Raw genomic sequence first — 19,698 nt, forward strand, 5'->3', positions numbered from 1 at the left:
CAGAGACAGAGAAAATAGAGAGGGGGGGGGGAGAAAGAGAGAAGGAAAGGGAAAGGGGAGATGCAGACAGAAAGAGAGAGAGAGAGAGGGTGTTTGCTATTATGATAAGAATTATTCCTGTCATTTTCTCTCTGCGTCGGTTCCCAGGCTTTTTCGTTTTCCTTCATCTCATGGGATGGAACATTTGAAGCTGGCCAAAATATTAAAAATACGTCACTGTAGTCACTGACTAAAACAGTCAGTGGACGCTCCGTCTAAACGAAGCTTGAGTGCCGTGAACGTAGCCTCAACAGCGCCTGCAAACTGCATTCAGGGCGCCGTGAACGTAGCCTGCCAATTACATTCAGGGCGCCGTGAACGTAGCCACTGCGATTATTATAAGTTAAGGACTGGAGATATAATTACGTATGATAGTCCTATGTAGAGGTAATTTCAACTGCGAAAAATGATAATGTGGTATGGCATTATATAGCAACTCCTCGAGGAATGGATCCATTCATTAGATGTCCATAAGCTTTGGTTTGACTTCATCTTATTTGCATGGATGACAAATATGTGAACTTCCTGCTGTCAAAACGCCTTTTTTCATTTTGGCACGAAAATTGTGTATTTTTGTGAAATGTAAAGCCTGATAAATATTCAGTTACCCTACTTTTGTGGAAAAATCAAAGTGAAGCTGTGACTAAGTTTTTGTATAAATTAAGTAGAATTCAAATTTTGGAAGAACACAATTTTTTAAATGGTTACCCTGCTGACAACCCCCCCCCCCCCCCCAACTTAAAATTTTTGAAACTGCTGTGAATAAAAAAAAAAGATGTTTTGTCAGCTTACAGTACCTAGATGTGAAGATCAGTAGGTGAATTCACATTTTAACAGTGTTGCCCAGTAACATATGTGACAGTGGGTACATACTCCTGTTATAAGGTGCTGGTGCACAGCTCAGCTTCAACTGTTACATACGCAGTGGTGTTTCTTTGAAAAAAATGATGGTTCTTGTGTCTTAATTGTGTTTGTCAACATTTGAATTTCTAGAATATAAAAAGAAATCAATCTACATTATTTTTTTCAGTCTTTCAACGATGCAATCCATTGGTAAAATGTCTACAGTATTCTCGAGCAGCATCCTCATCTGGCATGAACACAAGAACTTATGAGGCTGCCTTGTCTGGGATTCGTGTTTTAGATTTAACAAGGCAAGTTCAGAGTGTAGTTAAAAGCCGATAAACAGCTTCTCAAATGTGTGCTACTACAGTAAAACCCTGATAACATAAACTTCACAGAGCCAGAGATTTCTTTGTGTTGAGCAGATGATATTTTTAGGAGAATAAAAACAAAAAACAAACAAAAGAAAGACAACTCCTACTATTTGCTGGCATGTGTTTTTTTCTCATATATGTTGTAACATATCCTGAGGTACAGAGTTGCCAACTTCAGACAGATGCCTTGACCACACAGAATGAGGTTCAATGGAAGTTGTAGCTGTTTACTAAATGGTTTTCCTCACTAGGTACTTCTAGTTCTACTCAATATAACACTTATAAGAGCAAAAACAAATGAAACATAAAATGGTAAATCTTAGTTTGCGCATTATTGAAAGATATAATCTGAAAATGAAAGAAACAGGACATGTTCCCTTTAAATTTAGGGATGGTTGGCAACTTCCCGGTGTCTTAACTCTTTATCCTGCATTATAACAAAGCTACTCTCTCACCACCAGCAGCCCACAGTGAAGTGAGAAAGAAAAACTGTATATTTTGCGAGTCTTTAGTTTACATGTATTGACATGTATTGAAAACGATTGGGGACGGTGACTGAAAAAGAGGTAAAGGGGGATATTTGGCAGGGGGGAATGATGAAAGGGCCTAAATAATAAAATTAAAATTCCTTCGTGTCCTCCAGATCTATGGGAATTTTTTTACTTTGTAGGGAAATTGCAATGCATGAATATGATCAATAAAGGGAAAAAACTGTGTTTAAATAGTTTACTGTTTACGAGAATTTCATTTTATCAACAGCTTAGTCTTAGTGTTAAATAATATCTACTGTACATGATACATGATGTAATTTTTTGTAGTTCAGTTCATGTTGGTTTATCACATTCTTCTTGAAAAATCTATTAAGCTCTTTTTTATTTCTCCCTTTAAGTATAAATTGAAAGACGTACTCTTTGCTAAGAGTTAACATACTTTTGCTGTTTCTAAATTGTTTCAGCACTGCATTTCCTCCATTATTGGTCTATTCCTGTATCACATGGTTTAATTTACTAAGACATGGTGAACAATCTTTTGTTGACATCTTTAAATAACTAATTTAAGTGCATATAGTCATCTCTAATTTACCAGAAATAATAGTGTCACTGTATACTTCTCTTCATCCCTGCCCAGGATATTAGCCGGTCCTTATTGCACTATGCTTCTTGGTGACCTTGGAGCAGAAGTGATAAAAATTGAAAGACCAGGTTTGTTGTCCAGTTGTTCTGCTTGTGTTCAGCTCCTATTTATTGTGTGTAAAGTTTATTGAATAGTTTAAACTGGACTTGGTACACTTTGAAAAAACCACAGTCACACATTGGTGTTTCAGATGCATTACTTTGTTTTGAGTAATTTGATATATGTACTTTTCTTTACATATATGCAGTAGTCTCCGCCTAGGATCCTGGTACTTGGGAGCAAGGATTATCGAGGAACCCTAGGCGAAATGGGATCTTAGCCGAATGGCCTGGGGGAAGAATCCACAGTAACTCATGGTCAGGCCAATAATTTGTACGATGATCTTCCCTTACTTTAAAATGAACTGACGTAACTCCTGAGCACTAACAGTTCCTCTCAGAAGTCAGTTTTTCCTTTTTTTTTTGTTTGAGGGGGAGGGGGCTTTAAAAAAATATTGTGTCTGGTGGGAACCAGTTGGCTTCAAGCAATGCCCCCCATCAAAAATTTATTGCTTTTCATCTCTAACGGAGTTCCCCACTCATGTCATGATGCATCATAAATCGTTGCGTTGTGACCACACCAACGAAATTTTAAGAAAATGAAAGGCAAGTTAACTGCCAACAGATGACCCCATTGCGCAGAGGCGATCGGACAGTCCACGAGTATAAGTGCCAGTCTGTCTCGGAAGTTAAAGCGCAAACTGAAAGACGAGAGGGATGGTCGGGAAAAGGAAAGCGTCCACGAGTTCACAGTTTGATAGAACGCAGCCTGATGCTTGCTTGAAGGCCCTCCCCACCTAGTGTGTGACGTAAGATCAGGTGGACGGCTCAGGTGATTGGGGAAAGCAAGGCATTGACGAGTTCACACCTTGGTGCGATCCCATTTGGGGTAAACATTGTAACCGCTTATCCAGATTTACAACAGAGGTGTGATTGCATTCATGAGAGTGGATGATCCGTGACACGACGGACCATACAATGATCGCACATTTTCGCCACTTGGTTGATCAGCTGAGCACGCCAAGGATTCTTATAATTCTTTTTTTTTCTTCTAAATAACTAAATAACCTGAAAAACTGGATCTTACCATGTGTAGCTCCTTCAGTGCGGGATCATAGGGGTGACTTTTATATAGTAAAAATTCTGTTTTTCGTTTTTCCCAAACAGCGGGATCTTAGGCGAACAGAGACCATAAGCAGTGGGATCTTTGGTGGAGACTACTGTATATATATATACATATAGGCCTATATATTTCATCCTCATTGTAATTACATGTGTGTGTACCTGGAGTAAGGTCCCAGTTGCTGGAAATTTTGGATGTTGAAATAAGGGCGTATTCTTGTAGCACATTCAATGCTAAACATGCAGATTAAAAATTTTTTCAAATATCTCAAATAGTTTTAAAATATGTCACTTTTTTAAACATAGGATGTGAAAATAAAGTTTGTAGAAAAATGGCTTTAACCTTAGTATGTTGACACAATTTCTAGCACATTTTATAACTTTGGTGAAGTAGGCCCTACAATATGCTGCAAAAATAATATTCGTTAGATATATTTAGACTTGTAGTGTCATAAAATCCTTTCAATATGTTGTGAAGAAATAGTTATAGGTACAGTATAATCCGCCTATATCGACATGCTCTGGGAAGTGGATTTGATGTCGATATATAAAATTGTCAATAAACGAAATATAAAGCCAAAGAGGAAAAAACAAGGGAAGGTAAGTGGTAAAAAGACTACACTACTTTTTAAGCTGGTTGCTTCCCTTGATTCTTACACAACTACACGGTGAAACTAACATGAGGCAGAGGAGAGGAAGGGTTGGAGTTACGGTACCAAAGACCGAGCAACGCAAGGCGCACACTACACATCAGTGCAAACTTTGTTGTAGCATCCCTGTAAGGCCTGATTACATCTGCTGGCTGAAGAAAATGGAAAGGCGAGGCACTGACTCGCTGAAAGTGGCACTTGCCAGCGACAGATTGAGAATGGGATGGGGAAGGGGAGTGAGTGATCGGGCCATCGGGAATGGGGCTAGGGAGGTGATGCCCAGCGTGCGAGACACTCACGTCTGTGAGGCACTGTACTGTGTTGGAGACTACACTGTATAGGCCCTACATGACCTACTAAAGCCTGGTGTGTCGAATAGGCTACTGTACTGGTGGGTATGCGGACTGAATGAAGAACTAATACGTTGACCGTTAGCGTAGCTTTTTCCCCCCAATTATGTTCACGGGCTTGGTCAGGTACCCAGGAAGCGTGTCGAAAAAAAGTCGATATAAGAGAAATTGTCTAGTGAAGATATTGAAAGAAAAAATTTGTAACTGAAAAATATGTCAATATGTCAAAATGTCGATACATCGGCTGTCGATATAAGTGGATTATAGGGTATGTTTTCTGATGGAACTAAATTTTTGACCGTTTACGACTTTTTTATTTTGGCTTTTTCACTCCGCTGCTCGAAAATAGCTTTGCCAACAACTGGGACTCTTCTCCTGTCGCACACACACACACACACATATATATATATATAGATATATGTGTGTGTATTGGTTTGTCTAAGACAGAAAATTTAAAGTATAGATGACATCTGTTTGTGTGCTATGACTGTCATGTTTAAGTATATAAAAACATTTTGATATAGTAACACTTACAGCTCTTGATTTTAACAAATTTGTACATTGATTTTACTAGGAGCAGGAGATGACACGAGAACATGGGGTCCCCCTTTCATTGGCTCCGAGAGCTGCTACTATCTGTGTGTGAATAGAAACAAAAAGGTTTGTACCTTTTGTTGACTTTCATCTCTGTTGTTAATTCACTTTCTTGTTTTTGTGGTCTATCTGCCTGTAATTTTTGTATTTCTTGTGCTGTCACAGACAGATGGGTCAAAAATGGAGAATTATCACTTGTAGCTGATAGATTGTGTATTTAGGATTGGATAAGATAAGAAAAAATCTTTATTGTCCAGATCCTGGCACATTGTTTTGGTGTTTCACTACACACGAATGCACACACACACACACGCGCGCACGCACACACACACACACACACACACACACACACACACACACACACACACACACACACACACACACACACACACACACACACACAGAGGCATATGCACACACACACACACACACACACACACACACACACACACACACACAGGCATGCACACATGTGCGTGGACACACCCATACACTAGACTCTCTCACACATCCTCTCCTCCACTCACATCTGTGCACATACACCTTATGATGTAATAGTATGTTTGCACTCACAACAGGCTCGCATATTTAATATAAATGATGAACAATAATTGTTTACAGTAATAATGTTAAGCTAGTTGCTTAATTAGTATACTGGTTGTAACCCAATGACATTCTGATTCTGATATTGCATGCTTTGAAGGTTGTGGGTTCGAATCCCGTCGAGGGCCCGACGTTGTGTCCTTGGGAAAGGCACTTTACACGAATTTTCCTCACTTCACCCAGGTAGGAATGGGTACCCGGCTATAAACAGCGAAAGATCTTGTCAGTTTGTTAGTGTTTGAGCGCTTAATCGGCTGCCTCCACTGCATGCTTCCCGGGAAGCTGAGAATGTTTCGGAGTGTTCTATGGTCTGCTGGGGTAATAACATAGTGTAAAGCGCATAGAGCCTGCTGCTGAACGGGGATATGCGCTATACAAATGCTATCTATTATTATTATTATAATTAACAATTGCACCTACATTATGTATATCATGTATATCTTGCTTTTCTCAACATTTTGACAAAGTAATTCTCAAGTACATGTACATGCAACCAGTACAACATATTGACAGAATGCGATAACAATTTTTTTTCTCTCAAAATTTTGGGCTTTGTACATTTGAATGATGGGTCAACAATATGCAGCTCCTGCCCGATTTTGAAGCTCCAAGCTCATACACCAAATAAATGCTTGCAGACATAAATTGATCAAGCTACTATAGTAATGGGAATGCTACTCTTTGGGGTGCTTTTTATGGCTCTTACTGAAGGAGGATTCTTAATGGAATACTGTTTTTCTTGTTTTTAACTTGATTGAAATTTTGGATTTAATTGTGCATTTGAAAAGCATGGATACAGGAACATAATCTAGATTTGAAGTTTTTGTAAATAATGGTACAACTTTGAGAACTGTGTACCACTCTGTTCATGTCTTTTTTCTTCACAGAGTGTCACCGTGAACTTGAAAAAACCAGAGGGAATCAAGATTATAAAAAAGGTGGATTGTATGCAAAAGTTGCTGGGACGTTACGTCCCTCTCAGCCTTGGTTGAAATACACAGAATCGATCCAGTCTGCCTCTTAATGCTGAAAATTGTGCTGATGAGGGCATATAATTTCTACAATTACATTTACTGTTGCTCCACATAATCTAACTTTTCCTCATATTTACTTAAACGGGGTCACTTTTGAATTTGCTTCATTTTTCCATAATGACTCTTGCTTGTCTCATAGTTTTTCATGAAATATCAAATAATATCATGCTCACATTATTTCTTGGTTAGTGGTGCACTGGCTGTTCTTAAGCTAGACATATGATATTAAAATGAAAAGCTAGGAAGTAATGGTGTGATGGTATATGCATGTCTTATTCTAGTTTGTCTTTTATATGGGTTGATTGATTTGGTGATTTTCATACACTGTTGTTAATGCCATTACTTGAAACTTTTCTTGAAACGACAAATCAAATATACTTTCTTATATTTTTATCACGTCCCTTCAGCTAGCTTCAGTGAGTGACGTCTTGGTGGAAAACTATATTCCAGGAAAGCTGTCAGAGATGGGTCTCGGCTACCCTGAGCTGAGTGCTGAATTCCCTCATCTCATCTACTGCTCTATTACAGGTGATTGTGAAGCAGATTCTTTTTAGATTTCGATCTTTCTGGTCAGCATAATTTTGTCGCCCATTTCTTTTTAAAGGGAAAAACATTGTTTTATGCTGTAACCTGACCAGACCCTATTCAATCTGATGATGTATATAAGTCAGGTCCATTTGACCAATGGGCATCCATTGTTAGAGATAGACTGTACACTTTTTATGTATTTCATGATTCCTGTTTAGTTTCTCTCTTCAACATCCCTTGAATCATCCTGTCTTTGAATCTATATTTTTTTGGTCATAAACATGATGCTATGGAATCGGACACTTGTCAATTTTTTGGTATATGAAGTTATGGGTGTCATCTTAAAGTTTGCGCTTTTGATGAAAAATTACTCATCTATCTTCTTAAACAGAAGTTGGGATACTTGTGATAGAAGGAGGTGGGGTTCACCTGGTGTCAGAGTCAGAGGTAATATTAACAAGAAAATAACAACCAAAGTTTGGTGATTTCCAAAGCTTGATTTCTTTGGAAACTGCAAATTTACAGTTGTTGTGTCTTTGATCAACGGTTTCCATAAAATCCACATAGAAATGTGTTTTGAAATGGATGTAAAAAGGTTTGAGCAAAAAAAAAATTAGAGATAAAAATTGTCCATGGGGATGAAAAATGTGGATTTCTGTCATTTCATTATTTTGACGAGCACCATATTTCACTGCTAGGCACCATATATTATTCTTTTATTACCCTTTAGCTGATGATTTAATGATGTGGGATGAAAGTACCAGTACATGTATAATTATCTTTAAAGTCATTTTAGAATTATAATATTGGATACTGAATCACTTACAGTAAAAGTGGCTATCATTTCCAGTGGTCATTGTCTGCCAATTTTCTTCAGGTTATGGTCAGACAGGCGGTTATGCTTCTCGTGCTGGCTATGACGTTATAGCTTCTGGGATGGGAGGATTGATGCACATCACTGGCCCACCTGTGAGTCAAGTTGTGGAAAAATAAACTTGGGTCCTCCAGTTTGTGTTTGATGGTTTCTGTCATTAATATCAAGTGTGGAAGGAGATGGGGTTGGCTGTTAAAGAGATGAAAATAGCATTGAGACTGATTCTAGAAGATTCCCTTCGAGACTTCTGTTCTTCCTGAAGAGATCCTGGTTAAAAAACTCTTCAAGAGCTATTCACCACCTCACATATTGAGGAAAGGAAAGTTGAATTGATATAAATTACTCCGCTTTGTTTCTGTTGGAGATGGATTCCAAGCATCAAAGCTGGCTTTCTTAAGCTATCGGAGCTGTATTTGTTCTCAGGAGTGAGGAAAATTACATGTTTGAAAAAGCCTTCTCTTTGAATAGTAATGAGATAAATATCAATGCTCATCAATGTTTCTGTTAATGACATGAATAATGTTTCAAAGAAGTGATCATATTGAAATAAAAAGAAAGAAAAAAACTGGCTTGAAATAGAAATAAATGTACATTTATGGATTTTTTGCTTCAAACTATTCAGCTGTTGTTCTGAACAGTCTTTCCTGCGTTTGCTATTTTATTTTCCCCAAACAGGATGGTGAGCCGTGCAAAGTAGGTGTGGCCATCACAGACTTGTCCACTGGTTTGTATGCTGTGAATGCAATCATGGCTTCGATTTTTGTCCGTCAAAGAACTGGGAAGGGTCAACATATAGACTGCAACTTGCTTTCTACTAATGTAAGTCTTCATTGTTTCACTTTTTAATTTGAAATCCATCTGTAGAGGATGGTATGTTTTTGAAGTCCAGAGAAGTTAATAAATCAGCTACAATTTTACAGCATTATTTGCTTGAGTAGATTTTGCAGAATATTTCATCAGAATGCTGCAAGGAAAGAGGCCATTTCAAGCACTACAGTAAGACATCATGAGTTAAAAAGCGAAAATTCAAGCTGCAAAAGGAAAAAAGCATAAATGTAGATCAGTGGTCTTCGGAAAATTTTCTCATCTTGCTTGTTTCATTGATTTGTGCATTTATTAATGTTCTAACGTGCGAAGCATTGATTATACTGACATATGTGATTTAACATTAAGGCTCTTTGCCTTTGCCCGTCGAAGATGTGTTTCATGCCTCATGGGAAGTTTTTGGTATTGAGTACAGTTAATTTGTTTGTCCACTGAGACGCAGTATCCTTCTCAGCCAAGTTGGTCCTGATAGGCAAGGTTGAAACAGCTCGTCTCCTAAGTGATCTAAACTGTGTTGTTAGGGGCTGAAAACATTTTACAATTTAAAAATGTAATCAGTTAATCTTTGTGCTCTGTTATTCCGCCACCAAATATTTGATTTTTTCTGTCAGTATTATGGTTTCATCATGGTTTTCTGAAAATATTTTATCAATGGATAGAAAGCACTTGCCAGCAGCACATGTTAGTAACTGTTGCTTTCTGAATTCACATACAAATGTTTATAAGTTAAGTAGCTCTATTCTCTACATGATTTCTCTTTTAATTAAGCAGTTTAGCAGAATTGGATGAAATTCTTGGCTGAATGATAAGAATTCTTCACAAGTTCTCTGCATAGAATTATTGGAATGTATCAGTATCATGATCATGGTAAAATTTCGCCTCTTGTCTGTACACTTGGAGAGAAATAGAATTTTTATGAGTGTTGGAGGGTGTCACTGATAGGTCTTTGTTTTCTTTCCTTCCGTTGTGTCTGTCTCACTCTTTTCATGCACTAAATGATCATTGTTTTGTTGGTGTTCTTCTTGGTATTCAAACGAAGAAATGTAGTTTTTAAAATGTTACACTTTTGTGAGTTTGATGATCTCACCTGGTGCAGCCGTGTGATCTACCCCCTAAACTGGAATCCTCTTGCTTTTTGTCATCACCTCACCACAGTGAAAAGACGAAGGCTGATATGATCAGATGGTGAGGATGTTGTTCCCTTCCTTCAGGTGGCCTCTCTTGTGAACATTGCCTCCAACTATCTCAATGCGGGGGAGGAGGGAAGCAGATTTGGAACAGCACATACCAGCATTGTGCCGTACCAGGCAAGTGATTGAGTTACTTCAGAAGAGAAGTACATTACAGTTTCTAACCCTTACAGTCTGAGACATAACCATCTATATTTGTACCGACAAGATAAACAGTTCATTCAAGAGAGATGGAAACAATACCATAATGTACAGTATAACACGGATAGGTCGAACACAGACGACTCGAAATCACGCATCCGTTGAACTGTGCCTGCAGCCCTGTTTTTTTTTCTTCTTTATTTTTGTAAGCTATCCCTTGAGCTACGGATCCCTCGAACTACCAAGGCCGGTCCCCACAAATTCGAGCCATCCGTATTATACTGTATTTCCCCTAACACCCTTACAGTTGTGGTGAGTCACTAAAACCAGTAGGCTCTAGCAGTCATTGCGTGCTGCCAAACACACTCCCCTGACACTGCCACTGGAATATTTTACCTTGTGGTCTAGGCAGGAAGTACAGTCAGAAACAATAGGAAACAAGTCTATAAAGCAAAAGAGAAATTGCTATTCTTTTGTTGGATATTTGAATGGTGTAAATTGACCCCAAAATTGGGTTTGTGTGAATCTTTGAAGATATAAAATGGAGGCTGTAATGGAGTTGAGTTGTGGCCAAATAAAACAAAACTTTGAAAATGCACCATAACTCGTGTTATATTTTTAATTCACTGGAGGAGATAAATTATCTTTTTACTTAGATGAAATAGATGGGTAATGAATGAAAGCCTATAGCCACACCTGTAGAGTGAGAAATAAATAACTTGCACCCACTGTACTGCAATTGAAAGAGGCTAATTAGAACCAGTGTTCTTTTCTTAATATAATTGCATTTTTCTATAGGGGGGGGGCTCTTTCATGATTTACAGGTTCAGTGTTTGCCTCTCATTTAATTGGTCCTGGGTTCCAAACCTGACAGTGACGGAAAATTTTCTTCTCCAAAAAAATGTTCTGCTTTCACCTCCTTTCTTGCTCTCTAACCATGTTTTGTCGTCACTTTCGTTTCCTCATATTTTATGGTAAAAGGCTTAAGAATAAGCTACTGCACAAGTAGCAATACATCTTCTTTGTCTTCTATACACCTGTTGAAAAATGACAGTGAACCAGAGTGGGAGACCTCAAGTGAGTACATGTACAAAGCAGTGAAGTGGTTAATAGAATTTTTCTTTGATCAAACAATATCTTCAACCACTTTTGCTTCTGAACTCATTTCATGTCAAACTGCCTTTTGCCGAATCGACAACCCGAGCTTCTTTAGTTCAACTGTTAGATAGTATACACTTACCTTGTCATATCTCGGTATGAGTTTAATCATGAGTGGACTCCACTGTTCATTATAGATGTGAGTGAAATTCCATGATGGATTATGGGATTATTCTTATGTGCGTTTGCAATTCTTTGTTTGCTCAGAGGAACTGTGACCATAATTGACTAGCAAAGTGAAATTTGTGCTTGTAAAAATCATGTAGCAGAAAAATAAAGCTCTAGAATCTTTATGCTAAACAGTGTTTTCTGCCTCTTTGATTTTACATTTCAGCGTTTGAGTGTTTGATGTTCATGTCATCAGTGTTATAGTTTTAATGCTTTTTCTCTTACCCAGGCTTTCAAGACCAAAGATGGCTATGTGATCATTGGGGCAGGCAATGATTTGCAGTTTGGGCTTTTAACTAAGGTAAATGACTGTAGCTTATTTGTTCCTTGTAGTGATATAACGCTTGTTTATCATCCACAAAAGAGTCTGGCTGATTGCTTTTACCTACTTCCGACTAGCTGTTTTGATTTCACGTGCTCAAAAGTGTTCAGCCACAAAATGAGAATGAATTTTAATTTTACGAGTAAATGTACCATGGTGTTCTCAGAAAATTAACTGCCTATTGTAAGAAAATAATTTGAATTAGAATTTAACCTTTGTTTTTGCTTTTTCAGCTGATGGGTTGTCCTGATGTTAGTAAAGATGAAAGATACCTGACCAACAAATTCAGAGTTAAGAACAGAGTTTCTCTATTAGCTTTCTTAGACAAAATGTGAGTAAAAGAATTGCACCTGTGCAGTTTGCTATTCAAAATTTTCTATTAGTGACAGATGCTTGTATGATATCATTCTGTATATCATTTATGTTTGGTAAGGGAGATTTTAAAAAATTCAATGAAGCAAGGCAATGTTGTTTGGAATTGGTTTTAATGATACCAGCCACTATCTAACATGACCAAAAATTATGTTTCAATCATATAAGCCAATATCTACCATGTATAAAAATTATGTTTTAATAATATGAGCCAATATCTAACATTTACAAAAATTATGTTTTTATCATCCCAGCTAATATATACAGTATTGAAAACTCAGTTTTGTGTATCTACATTTTCGCCATCAGTATTTTAAACAAGAAATTGGACGACAAAGTTAATGAGACGTGGAGGTTAAATCTTTAAAGAGATTGGGCTTGGAGTTCTAAAAGCAATTTGCTTTGATAAAATACTGACTTTTCCCAGTGGCATTTGAAATTATGAAAACATGTTGATAGTAGTTTGATAAAAGTGGCAGCGGGAAGCACAGTTCTTTCCACTTAGAAACGAATGGACATGGTCATTCTGACCGTTTTATCTTGATAATTTTGAACTATAGGCTGTTAATAAATTTCCATTTCTTTTTAAGTTTTGAGACAAAGTCGACTTCGGAGTGGTTAGATGTTCTAGAAGGTTCAGGCATTCCTTATGGCCCAATCAACAACATGAAGGATGTGTTCAGCAACTCTCAGGTAAATGCTTGTGACTCTTGTAGGTGATCAAGAAAAAGGTATGATACAGGCCGTGTGTATGGGTGCATTTGCATATGTGCGTATATTTGCATGTGTATGTGTGTGTTTCTTCCTTTCAATACAGGTGGTTAGGGGTGCCACTGGTATCTTCTTTTTTCTCACTCTGCTGTTTTTGTCTATTTGCTTTTTTCCTGCACTAGATACAAATACAGTCAAACCTCGTTATACCGTCCCCCCATTATAACTCCAGCCCCGCTTACCGTCAGGTTTTGCCAATGTACTAAATGGAACGCCTATATAAACATAGTATTAGTATTTGCACCTTTACACTGTCATCCCAAAATGTCTGAGTTGCATAGTCCGTACAAAATTGATGTGAGTTTGCTCGCCTATACCGCCAACAAATAGTCTGCCAGAAGTACGCACAGCACACACCGGGTGGCTGCTTGATAATCTTTGTGAGTTCGGCTATTTCTAGTTTTTTTTTCCACATATTTGCTCCTGATTTGCACTGATTATGAAAATGCTTTTAAATGTAGAAAAATAGAATACTTTGGTCACTTAAAACGACACCAGACCATTGTGAAAAAGGTGCTTGAAGGAAGGATGTGGCGCAGGAGACCCAGAAAAGACGTGGACTGGCCTGGGTATAGCAGAATGTGCATCTCAGCAGCTTAGAACCGTGAAGGATGGAGGTTCATTACATGTCGACCTTTGAGTCAGAGATGACACCTCCAGCCAGCCAACCATTATTTTTAGGGTTTGACCAATACTTAAAAAAAAAAAAAATTGGAATAAAATTTTTTAAGTCTCCTGGAGAAACTTTAGAGGGACTGCGCCACCTTTACTTGGCTTGTCTGCAAAACATTTGGATTTGCCAGATATCAGCCTGATTACTGAAAGACTGGCGGGCGTCCGTGAGGCTTTTATATTGTGAGGACTCACGCTCAAGTCTATGTGAAAGGTCTTAGGCAGCCGAAGTACTGACGGGCATTGGGTGAAAAAAACTAATTCGGCAGAAATTTTCAATTTACGTAAAGCCAGCGCTGCGCTTGGTTGATACTCGTTTTTCCCCTGCGCATGGCAATCATGCAAGACAGATCTAGATAAGTCAAGACTGGCCACAGTTTGTTTCTAGTCCCTATGTACTGTACCAGTCTACCACTAGTCAAGATGGCAACCGGTGCTAACCTGTTATACCGCAAGTCCTATTGTACTGCCAACTTCATACCTGTCTCAAGGTTGGCAATATAGAGGGGTTTGACTATATCGTGATGATTTGCTACATCTTTAACACTGCCTACCAAAAAAACTCTCAAGCATACACACCAAAAAACCCCCCCCAGTCACCCCTTTCCTCCCCACAAAACCCCTCAAATCAACCCTCCCCCCCACCTCCCTGGGAGAATCAACCTCTTCTTCCCTTCCCCCAAGACCCTCACACACCAACAACAAAGCCCAACAAAACAAAAATAACAACAAACGTACTAAACAAAAACATAACAAACCAACAACGCACATTTTCCCCCCAACAGTTCATAGATTTATGTCGGTCCACCTCAGGTGTGGTTTCTCTACCTTCCTGTAATCTCTCTTTTGTTGACCACTTTCCTAGCAGCTTTGCTCGTTTTCCCCCTTCTTCCCACCAGGTGCAACACAATGGCATGATCCAAGAAATCCCTCACCCGTCCCTGGGCACAGTCCGAGTCCCTGGTCCAGCGGTCCGGTACAGCGAGGTCCCAACCGTCCAGCCCACACCACCACCATTGCTTGGGGAGCACACAGGGGATGTGCTCGCCTCGCTTCTGGGCTACTCGCCAACGCGTGTACAACAGCTGCGAGAGGCCAAAGTTCTCAGTTGACTACAGATTTTCTGTCTGTTTGATGAGTTGCGTATGAAACTTTAAAGCGGTTGTTGGGATTATTGCTACTTTGTCCTAAACCTAGTGGAATGGTAGTTTGTTTTCTTGTCTTTGTAAGTGTGCTTTTATCTGTAGGCCTGCTGAAGTTGAAAGCTGTTGTATTGTTGAAATTTTGTGTTCCATCTATGTAGTCAGAAGGTTATTTACCAAAGACAGATACAAAAGACAGTTGCTTTTATAAAGGACCAGTGGGTTGCTTGTACAACAGTGCAAAAAGTATGAAACAAAGTATGTGACATAAGCTCTGTGGACCACTCAGCTTTGTTTTTGGTCTCCCAGTTGGGGATGTATCCTCTAGATGGTACATGGTCAAGTCTGTCTCTAAGTTGAGAGTTAAAGCAATTGTGTATGTATATCAGGGTTTTCTACTTAAGCTTGTATCATATTTTTAAACAGAAAATCCCTTTTTAACCCAAATTAACATGCATGTATGATAAAATGTCTTTTGTTCTTGTTTTGTAGCCAGATTTTTGGATAGTCAGATGGTCTGCTCAGTTCACCAGATTGTGTTCGTTTCATTGAGATAAAGCATAGTGCCTAGTGTGGCGCAAGCAACCATTTGCATGAAATGTTCGACATTTTAAAATCCTAAAAGTATGATTTTTCATAAATGTGTACTGTGGAGTCAGCTTATAGTTTTAATGGAGAAAACAAGCTGAGACCAAATATTTTGTTCTCTTTGCGCATCCTCACCCTAGAGTCCTTAGGGGATAGGCCTACAGTTTGCTACTGCATATTTCCCCTACCCCTCGTAGGCTGTGTGGTTGTAACATCGCAGGTATTTCAAAGTTGCCATCTTCAACCCTCCCCCCCCCCCCCCCCCCCCACCCCACCCTTCAGGACCAGCTATGCATGGCCACTACATGAGTATAAAAAACACCCATGCTAATAAATATGTTTGCATCATGCAGAATTTATTTGCTGAGCATGGATAATACCGAAAAGAAATTAGGATAAAAACTAAGTTGTGTTATATATATATATATATATATATATATATCAATTTACCCAATTTAGTTATAGTAGGTTGACTTCACTGTTTACAAGAGTATACAAGGGTGGATCAAAGAGTAATGGAAGTTGGGAAGTATCTAAAAAATGTTTATGTTTAATGCTATGAACCTGAAATTTTCATTGTCCCTTGAAATATTTTTTTTATGCTGGATTTCAGCCTCCACAGCCACTTCTGGAAGGCACAGTAATAGTCAGTTCCCAGTATACTTACAGCTCTTGTTAAGTTTTCAATGTGGTCAAATTTTTGTCCAGCAAGCTTATCTTTCGGAATAGGAAATTTCTAGAAATCACAGAAAGCTAAGTCAGGACTGTAGGCTGGATGAGGTAAAACTTCGATCCCTTGCTCTTGTATGCACAGAGTTGTGGCCCTTGCTTTTATGGAAGCTACATTGTCATAGAGGAGCATCGTTCCAGAGAATCTGATCTTTGTTTTCTGCTCATCAATGGCATTTTTCAGGTGGGGCAGTACCGTGTGCACATAATAAGGAGACACAGTAGTATTATGTGGCATGTTACCAACTACACTGTAATTGAAAGACAGTTAAAAACCTCTTTCTTCTTTAAAATCCTGGGCGCAAAATAATTTAGCGTTTTTCATTTTTCATGGATCCCCCCCCCAAAAAAACTATTCGGTGTAAACATTTTGAGCAATCCTGCGGCCCATTCCACCCTCTTTTATTATATTTTGTGTTCCTCAATTTGACTCGAGTTTTAGAAAATAGGGTATCCAACAGGCACACACTTTTTATAATTTTGCTGTGAAACACACACAAAAAAAGTTAAGACATGTCACTTAGTTCTTGTAAAGAGGTCTGGGGATCTTTCACATTATGGTGCTAGATAATATCAATGGTTTTATCATTTAGAGGAATTTGGGCGGCCAGAACGTGGGTCATCAAAAAATAGTGTCTCATCCATTACTAAATTCTCTAATGACAAACTCTGTCATATGAATAAGCAAATTCTCCACAAATCCTCTAGAGATTTTTGTGATTAAGTTTTGGCTATTTGCCAACTTTGCAGTACATAAAGATGTAAAAGTTTTACTAAATGCATGTTTTTTGGGGTAAACTTTGTCTTATTTCCTCCATAGCACAAAACATCCTTTGTTTGTGACCTCATGAAATAGTCAAGGGCATCGTCTCTTATAACTTGAATGGTTGGTTTGAGAGTGTTAAAGATTAATTATGGGGATTGCTTCTATGACTGAAGTAAATCTTAGCCAGAAGATGGCAACTTCCATTACTTTCTGATTCTCTCTCATATGTTATCTGATTATGTGGAGCAGGTGAAAGGTGTATGTATAGCTTTTGCTAAACTGTTGTACAATAACCTCTGCGGCTGTGGCAAAGAAGTCAATTTATTGTTTAATTTTTTAATTTAAGAGTTCACAGCATGAATGATAGCTGGTTGGTGAATTGTGTATTCTTCATTTCTTGTGAAGTACAAGTACCAACTTTCAAGTGAACAGAATATCTTTCTTTTAAGAAGTGATGAAACTGTCATAGGAAGAGATTGTCCCACTACCAAAGTTTGAATGTTGACAATATTGATAATGGTGTTAGAAAAAGCCCAAACTTACTCTAAAATTAAAATATGACTGAATGCGAGTATAATAGGAAATCCCAGATGTTTTTCAACCCTCCAGTTTCTCCATTAAGGGGAAGAGATAATGAGACTATGTTTATAATAACAACAAGCATTTTTTTTTTTCATGTTGAAATTTCTTGTTTGCAATGCACCATCCCACCCGAAACAGCCTCTGTGTTGAAAAAGGTTTGGCTCTTTGTCATTGTTAGCAAAACCCATGAGTTGGATTTACGCATGGGTAAATAATTTATTGAGTATTCCTGCCTGTCTGCTGGGACCTATCTTCCCTCAGCTCAGTTTCGCCTTGCAGGCCGGTTAAAGCAGCTTGCCTCTCAAATGATTTATATCATTTATATTGTGTAGATAGAAAAATAATATGTTTAAATTCATTAAATCAATCAGTCTCAGAACTTGCCTTCAGCTCATTGTGTTGACCAACTGTCTTCACTTTTATCAGGCTAATCTTCTGACTGCGTTTAAAATGTAACTCAGTTGTTACCAGCTGAGCATGAAAAAAGAGAACAGCCCCCACCAGGGCAGTGCGATTGAATGAAGTGTCTTTAGGCCATCCCCAAGGGTTTTTTTTTACATGTTCTTATGCACAGTAGAATTGTAAATGGGCTGTTTTTATCAATGTCATGCTCATACTGTGCCAGAACAACATAGGGGGAACTGCTGCTTTTTCTTTCCTCATCCTTACTATCGTCATTTTTCATCTACTTCTTTTGTATGTTTGTCACTCTCTTGTGAACTGCTTTTTCCGGGGTGCCTTGATAGTCAAAGCAGACCTTGTGCTGTTGAGGCTAGAAAGGTGAGCAGAGTAAGTCTTATTCCCCATTTGGACTTCTCTGTTGACATCCTCCCCTTGGCGCTTATATGACCTTATGCAATTGTGAGTGCCGTAACACCTTACTTTAACTAAAAAACTTAAACAGAACAGATTCAGCAAACTGGAGATGCTTCATATAATTTCAAGTTTATTACATGTGATCACTGTAAATGTAAGAATAACATGAGAACAACATAACACATGATATGGCAGAATGCATAATGGGAAAAATTTGTTCATGAAAATTTAAAAAATGAATTATTGATTATTGATACCCTTCTCATCTCATGCATAATGTCAATGTCATAATGTTAGGAATGGGTTTCCATCTTTGTTACCACACATTCAAAGAACAGGAACACATGAATTCATGCCCATGATGCAATTCCAATCCTCATTTTTATGTGGAATAAAAGAATTCACTTTAAATGCGTATGCTAATGTGCTTTATTATTTTTTCCTTTAATGTCAAAGTTTGAAAATGACATGTTCCTTTGTTTTTTTAATTAACTGAACAAAGACATACATCAGCAAACATTAGGCACATTGACGGAGTCGGTCGGTCAGTGTCCAGGAATGACATGCCCTGAACTTGAGTAGTGCAAATTTCCCAAAAAGTTCTGCTGCTACTCATGCAGAGAAAATGCAAGAGAAAACTTGCTTGAATTTGAGGAAAGAGAAGCACATCGACATGATAAATGCCATTTAGTGCTGCAAAAAAGTGAGAAAGATACAAAAGTAACAGAGGAGGAGTAAAGAAGTAGGATCTAACAGTTGTGTCTTCCAATCACCTGGAGAAAATTTGAATTGATATCACAATAGACTGCATACAAATAAACTATTGAATCTTTATTAATATAATATAATATGAACAGTATGCCTAAACTGAACACAGTTCATCCGAACAAAGCGGGGGTACTTGCAAAAACAATAACCTTTAGAACAACGGAATACGTCACAAGCCTTTGGTAATTATTGTGCATTACAGCACACAATGTGACGCACCCCACCCACCGTAGGTAATTACTGTAAGTTTCAAACTGTGATCCATTTTTTAAAAAAGGTAAAAAAAACAACAATATAAACTTTCATTGGCCGGGGTAACAGTCAACACAAAACAGCAGGAATTGTCAACCAAATGTTGTTTTACTAGGTACCAGAAACTAAATTTTCAAAGTAGTTGTGTGCCAAATTTATCAGTTCCATTTGAAAGGCCTATATCCACTGAGCCTTTTGGTACCATTCTTTAACCTCTCAGTCAATTTTTAAGAAAATGGTAGTTTAAAATTTG

At 38.1% G+C, this 19,698-nt stretch overlaps 1 protein-coding gene across 1 annotated transcript in view; it reads left to right on the forward strand.

The window, feature by feature from the left end:
- LOC101862338 (succinate--hydroxymethylglutarate CoA-transferase) overlaps window positions 1–15,922 on the forward strand; it is a 20,782-nt gene extending 4,860 nt beyond the window's left edge. Inside the window, exons 2-13 of the mRNA XM_005094073.3 lie at window positions 1,070–1,193; window positions 2,385–2,458; window positions 5,125–5,210; window positions 6,635–6,685; window positions 7,189–7,309; window positions 8,187–8,278; window positions 8,859–9,002; window positions 10,220–10,315; window positions 11,895–11,966; window positions 12,221–12,318; window positions 12,950–13,052; window positions 14,702–15,922. Coding sequence (XP_005094130.1) covers window positions 1,070–1,193; window positions 2,385–2,458; window positions 5,125–5,210; window positions 6,635–6,685; window positions 7,189–7,309; window positions 8,187–8,278; window positions 8,859–9,002; window positions 10,220–10,315; window positions 11,895–11,966; window positions 12,221–12,318; window positions 12,950–13,052; window positions 14,702–14,914 — 1,274 coding nt within the window. The 3' untranslated portion in view covers window positions 14,915–15,922. The remainder of the gene's footprint in view (window positions 1–1,069; window positions 1,194–2,384; window positions 2,459–5,124; window positions 5,211–6,634; window positions 6,686–7,188; window positions 7,310–8,186; window positions 8,279–8,858; window positions 9,003–10,219; window positions 10,316–11,894; window positions 11,967–12,220; window positions 12,319–12,949; window positions 13,053–14,701) is intronic.
- Window positions 15,923–19,698: the final 3,776 nt, after the last annotated feature.

This window comes from Aplysia californica, unplaced genomic scaffold (genome assembly GCF_000002075.1).
Source record: "Aplysia californica isolate F4 #8 unplaced genomic scaffold, AplCal3.0 scaffold00075, whole genome shotgun sequence".
Taxonomy (NCBI): domain Eukaryota; kingdom Metazoa; phylum Mollusca; class Gastropoda; order Aplysiida; family Aplysiidae; genus Aplysia; species Aplysia californica.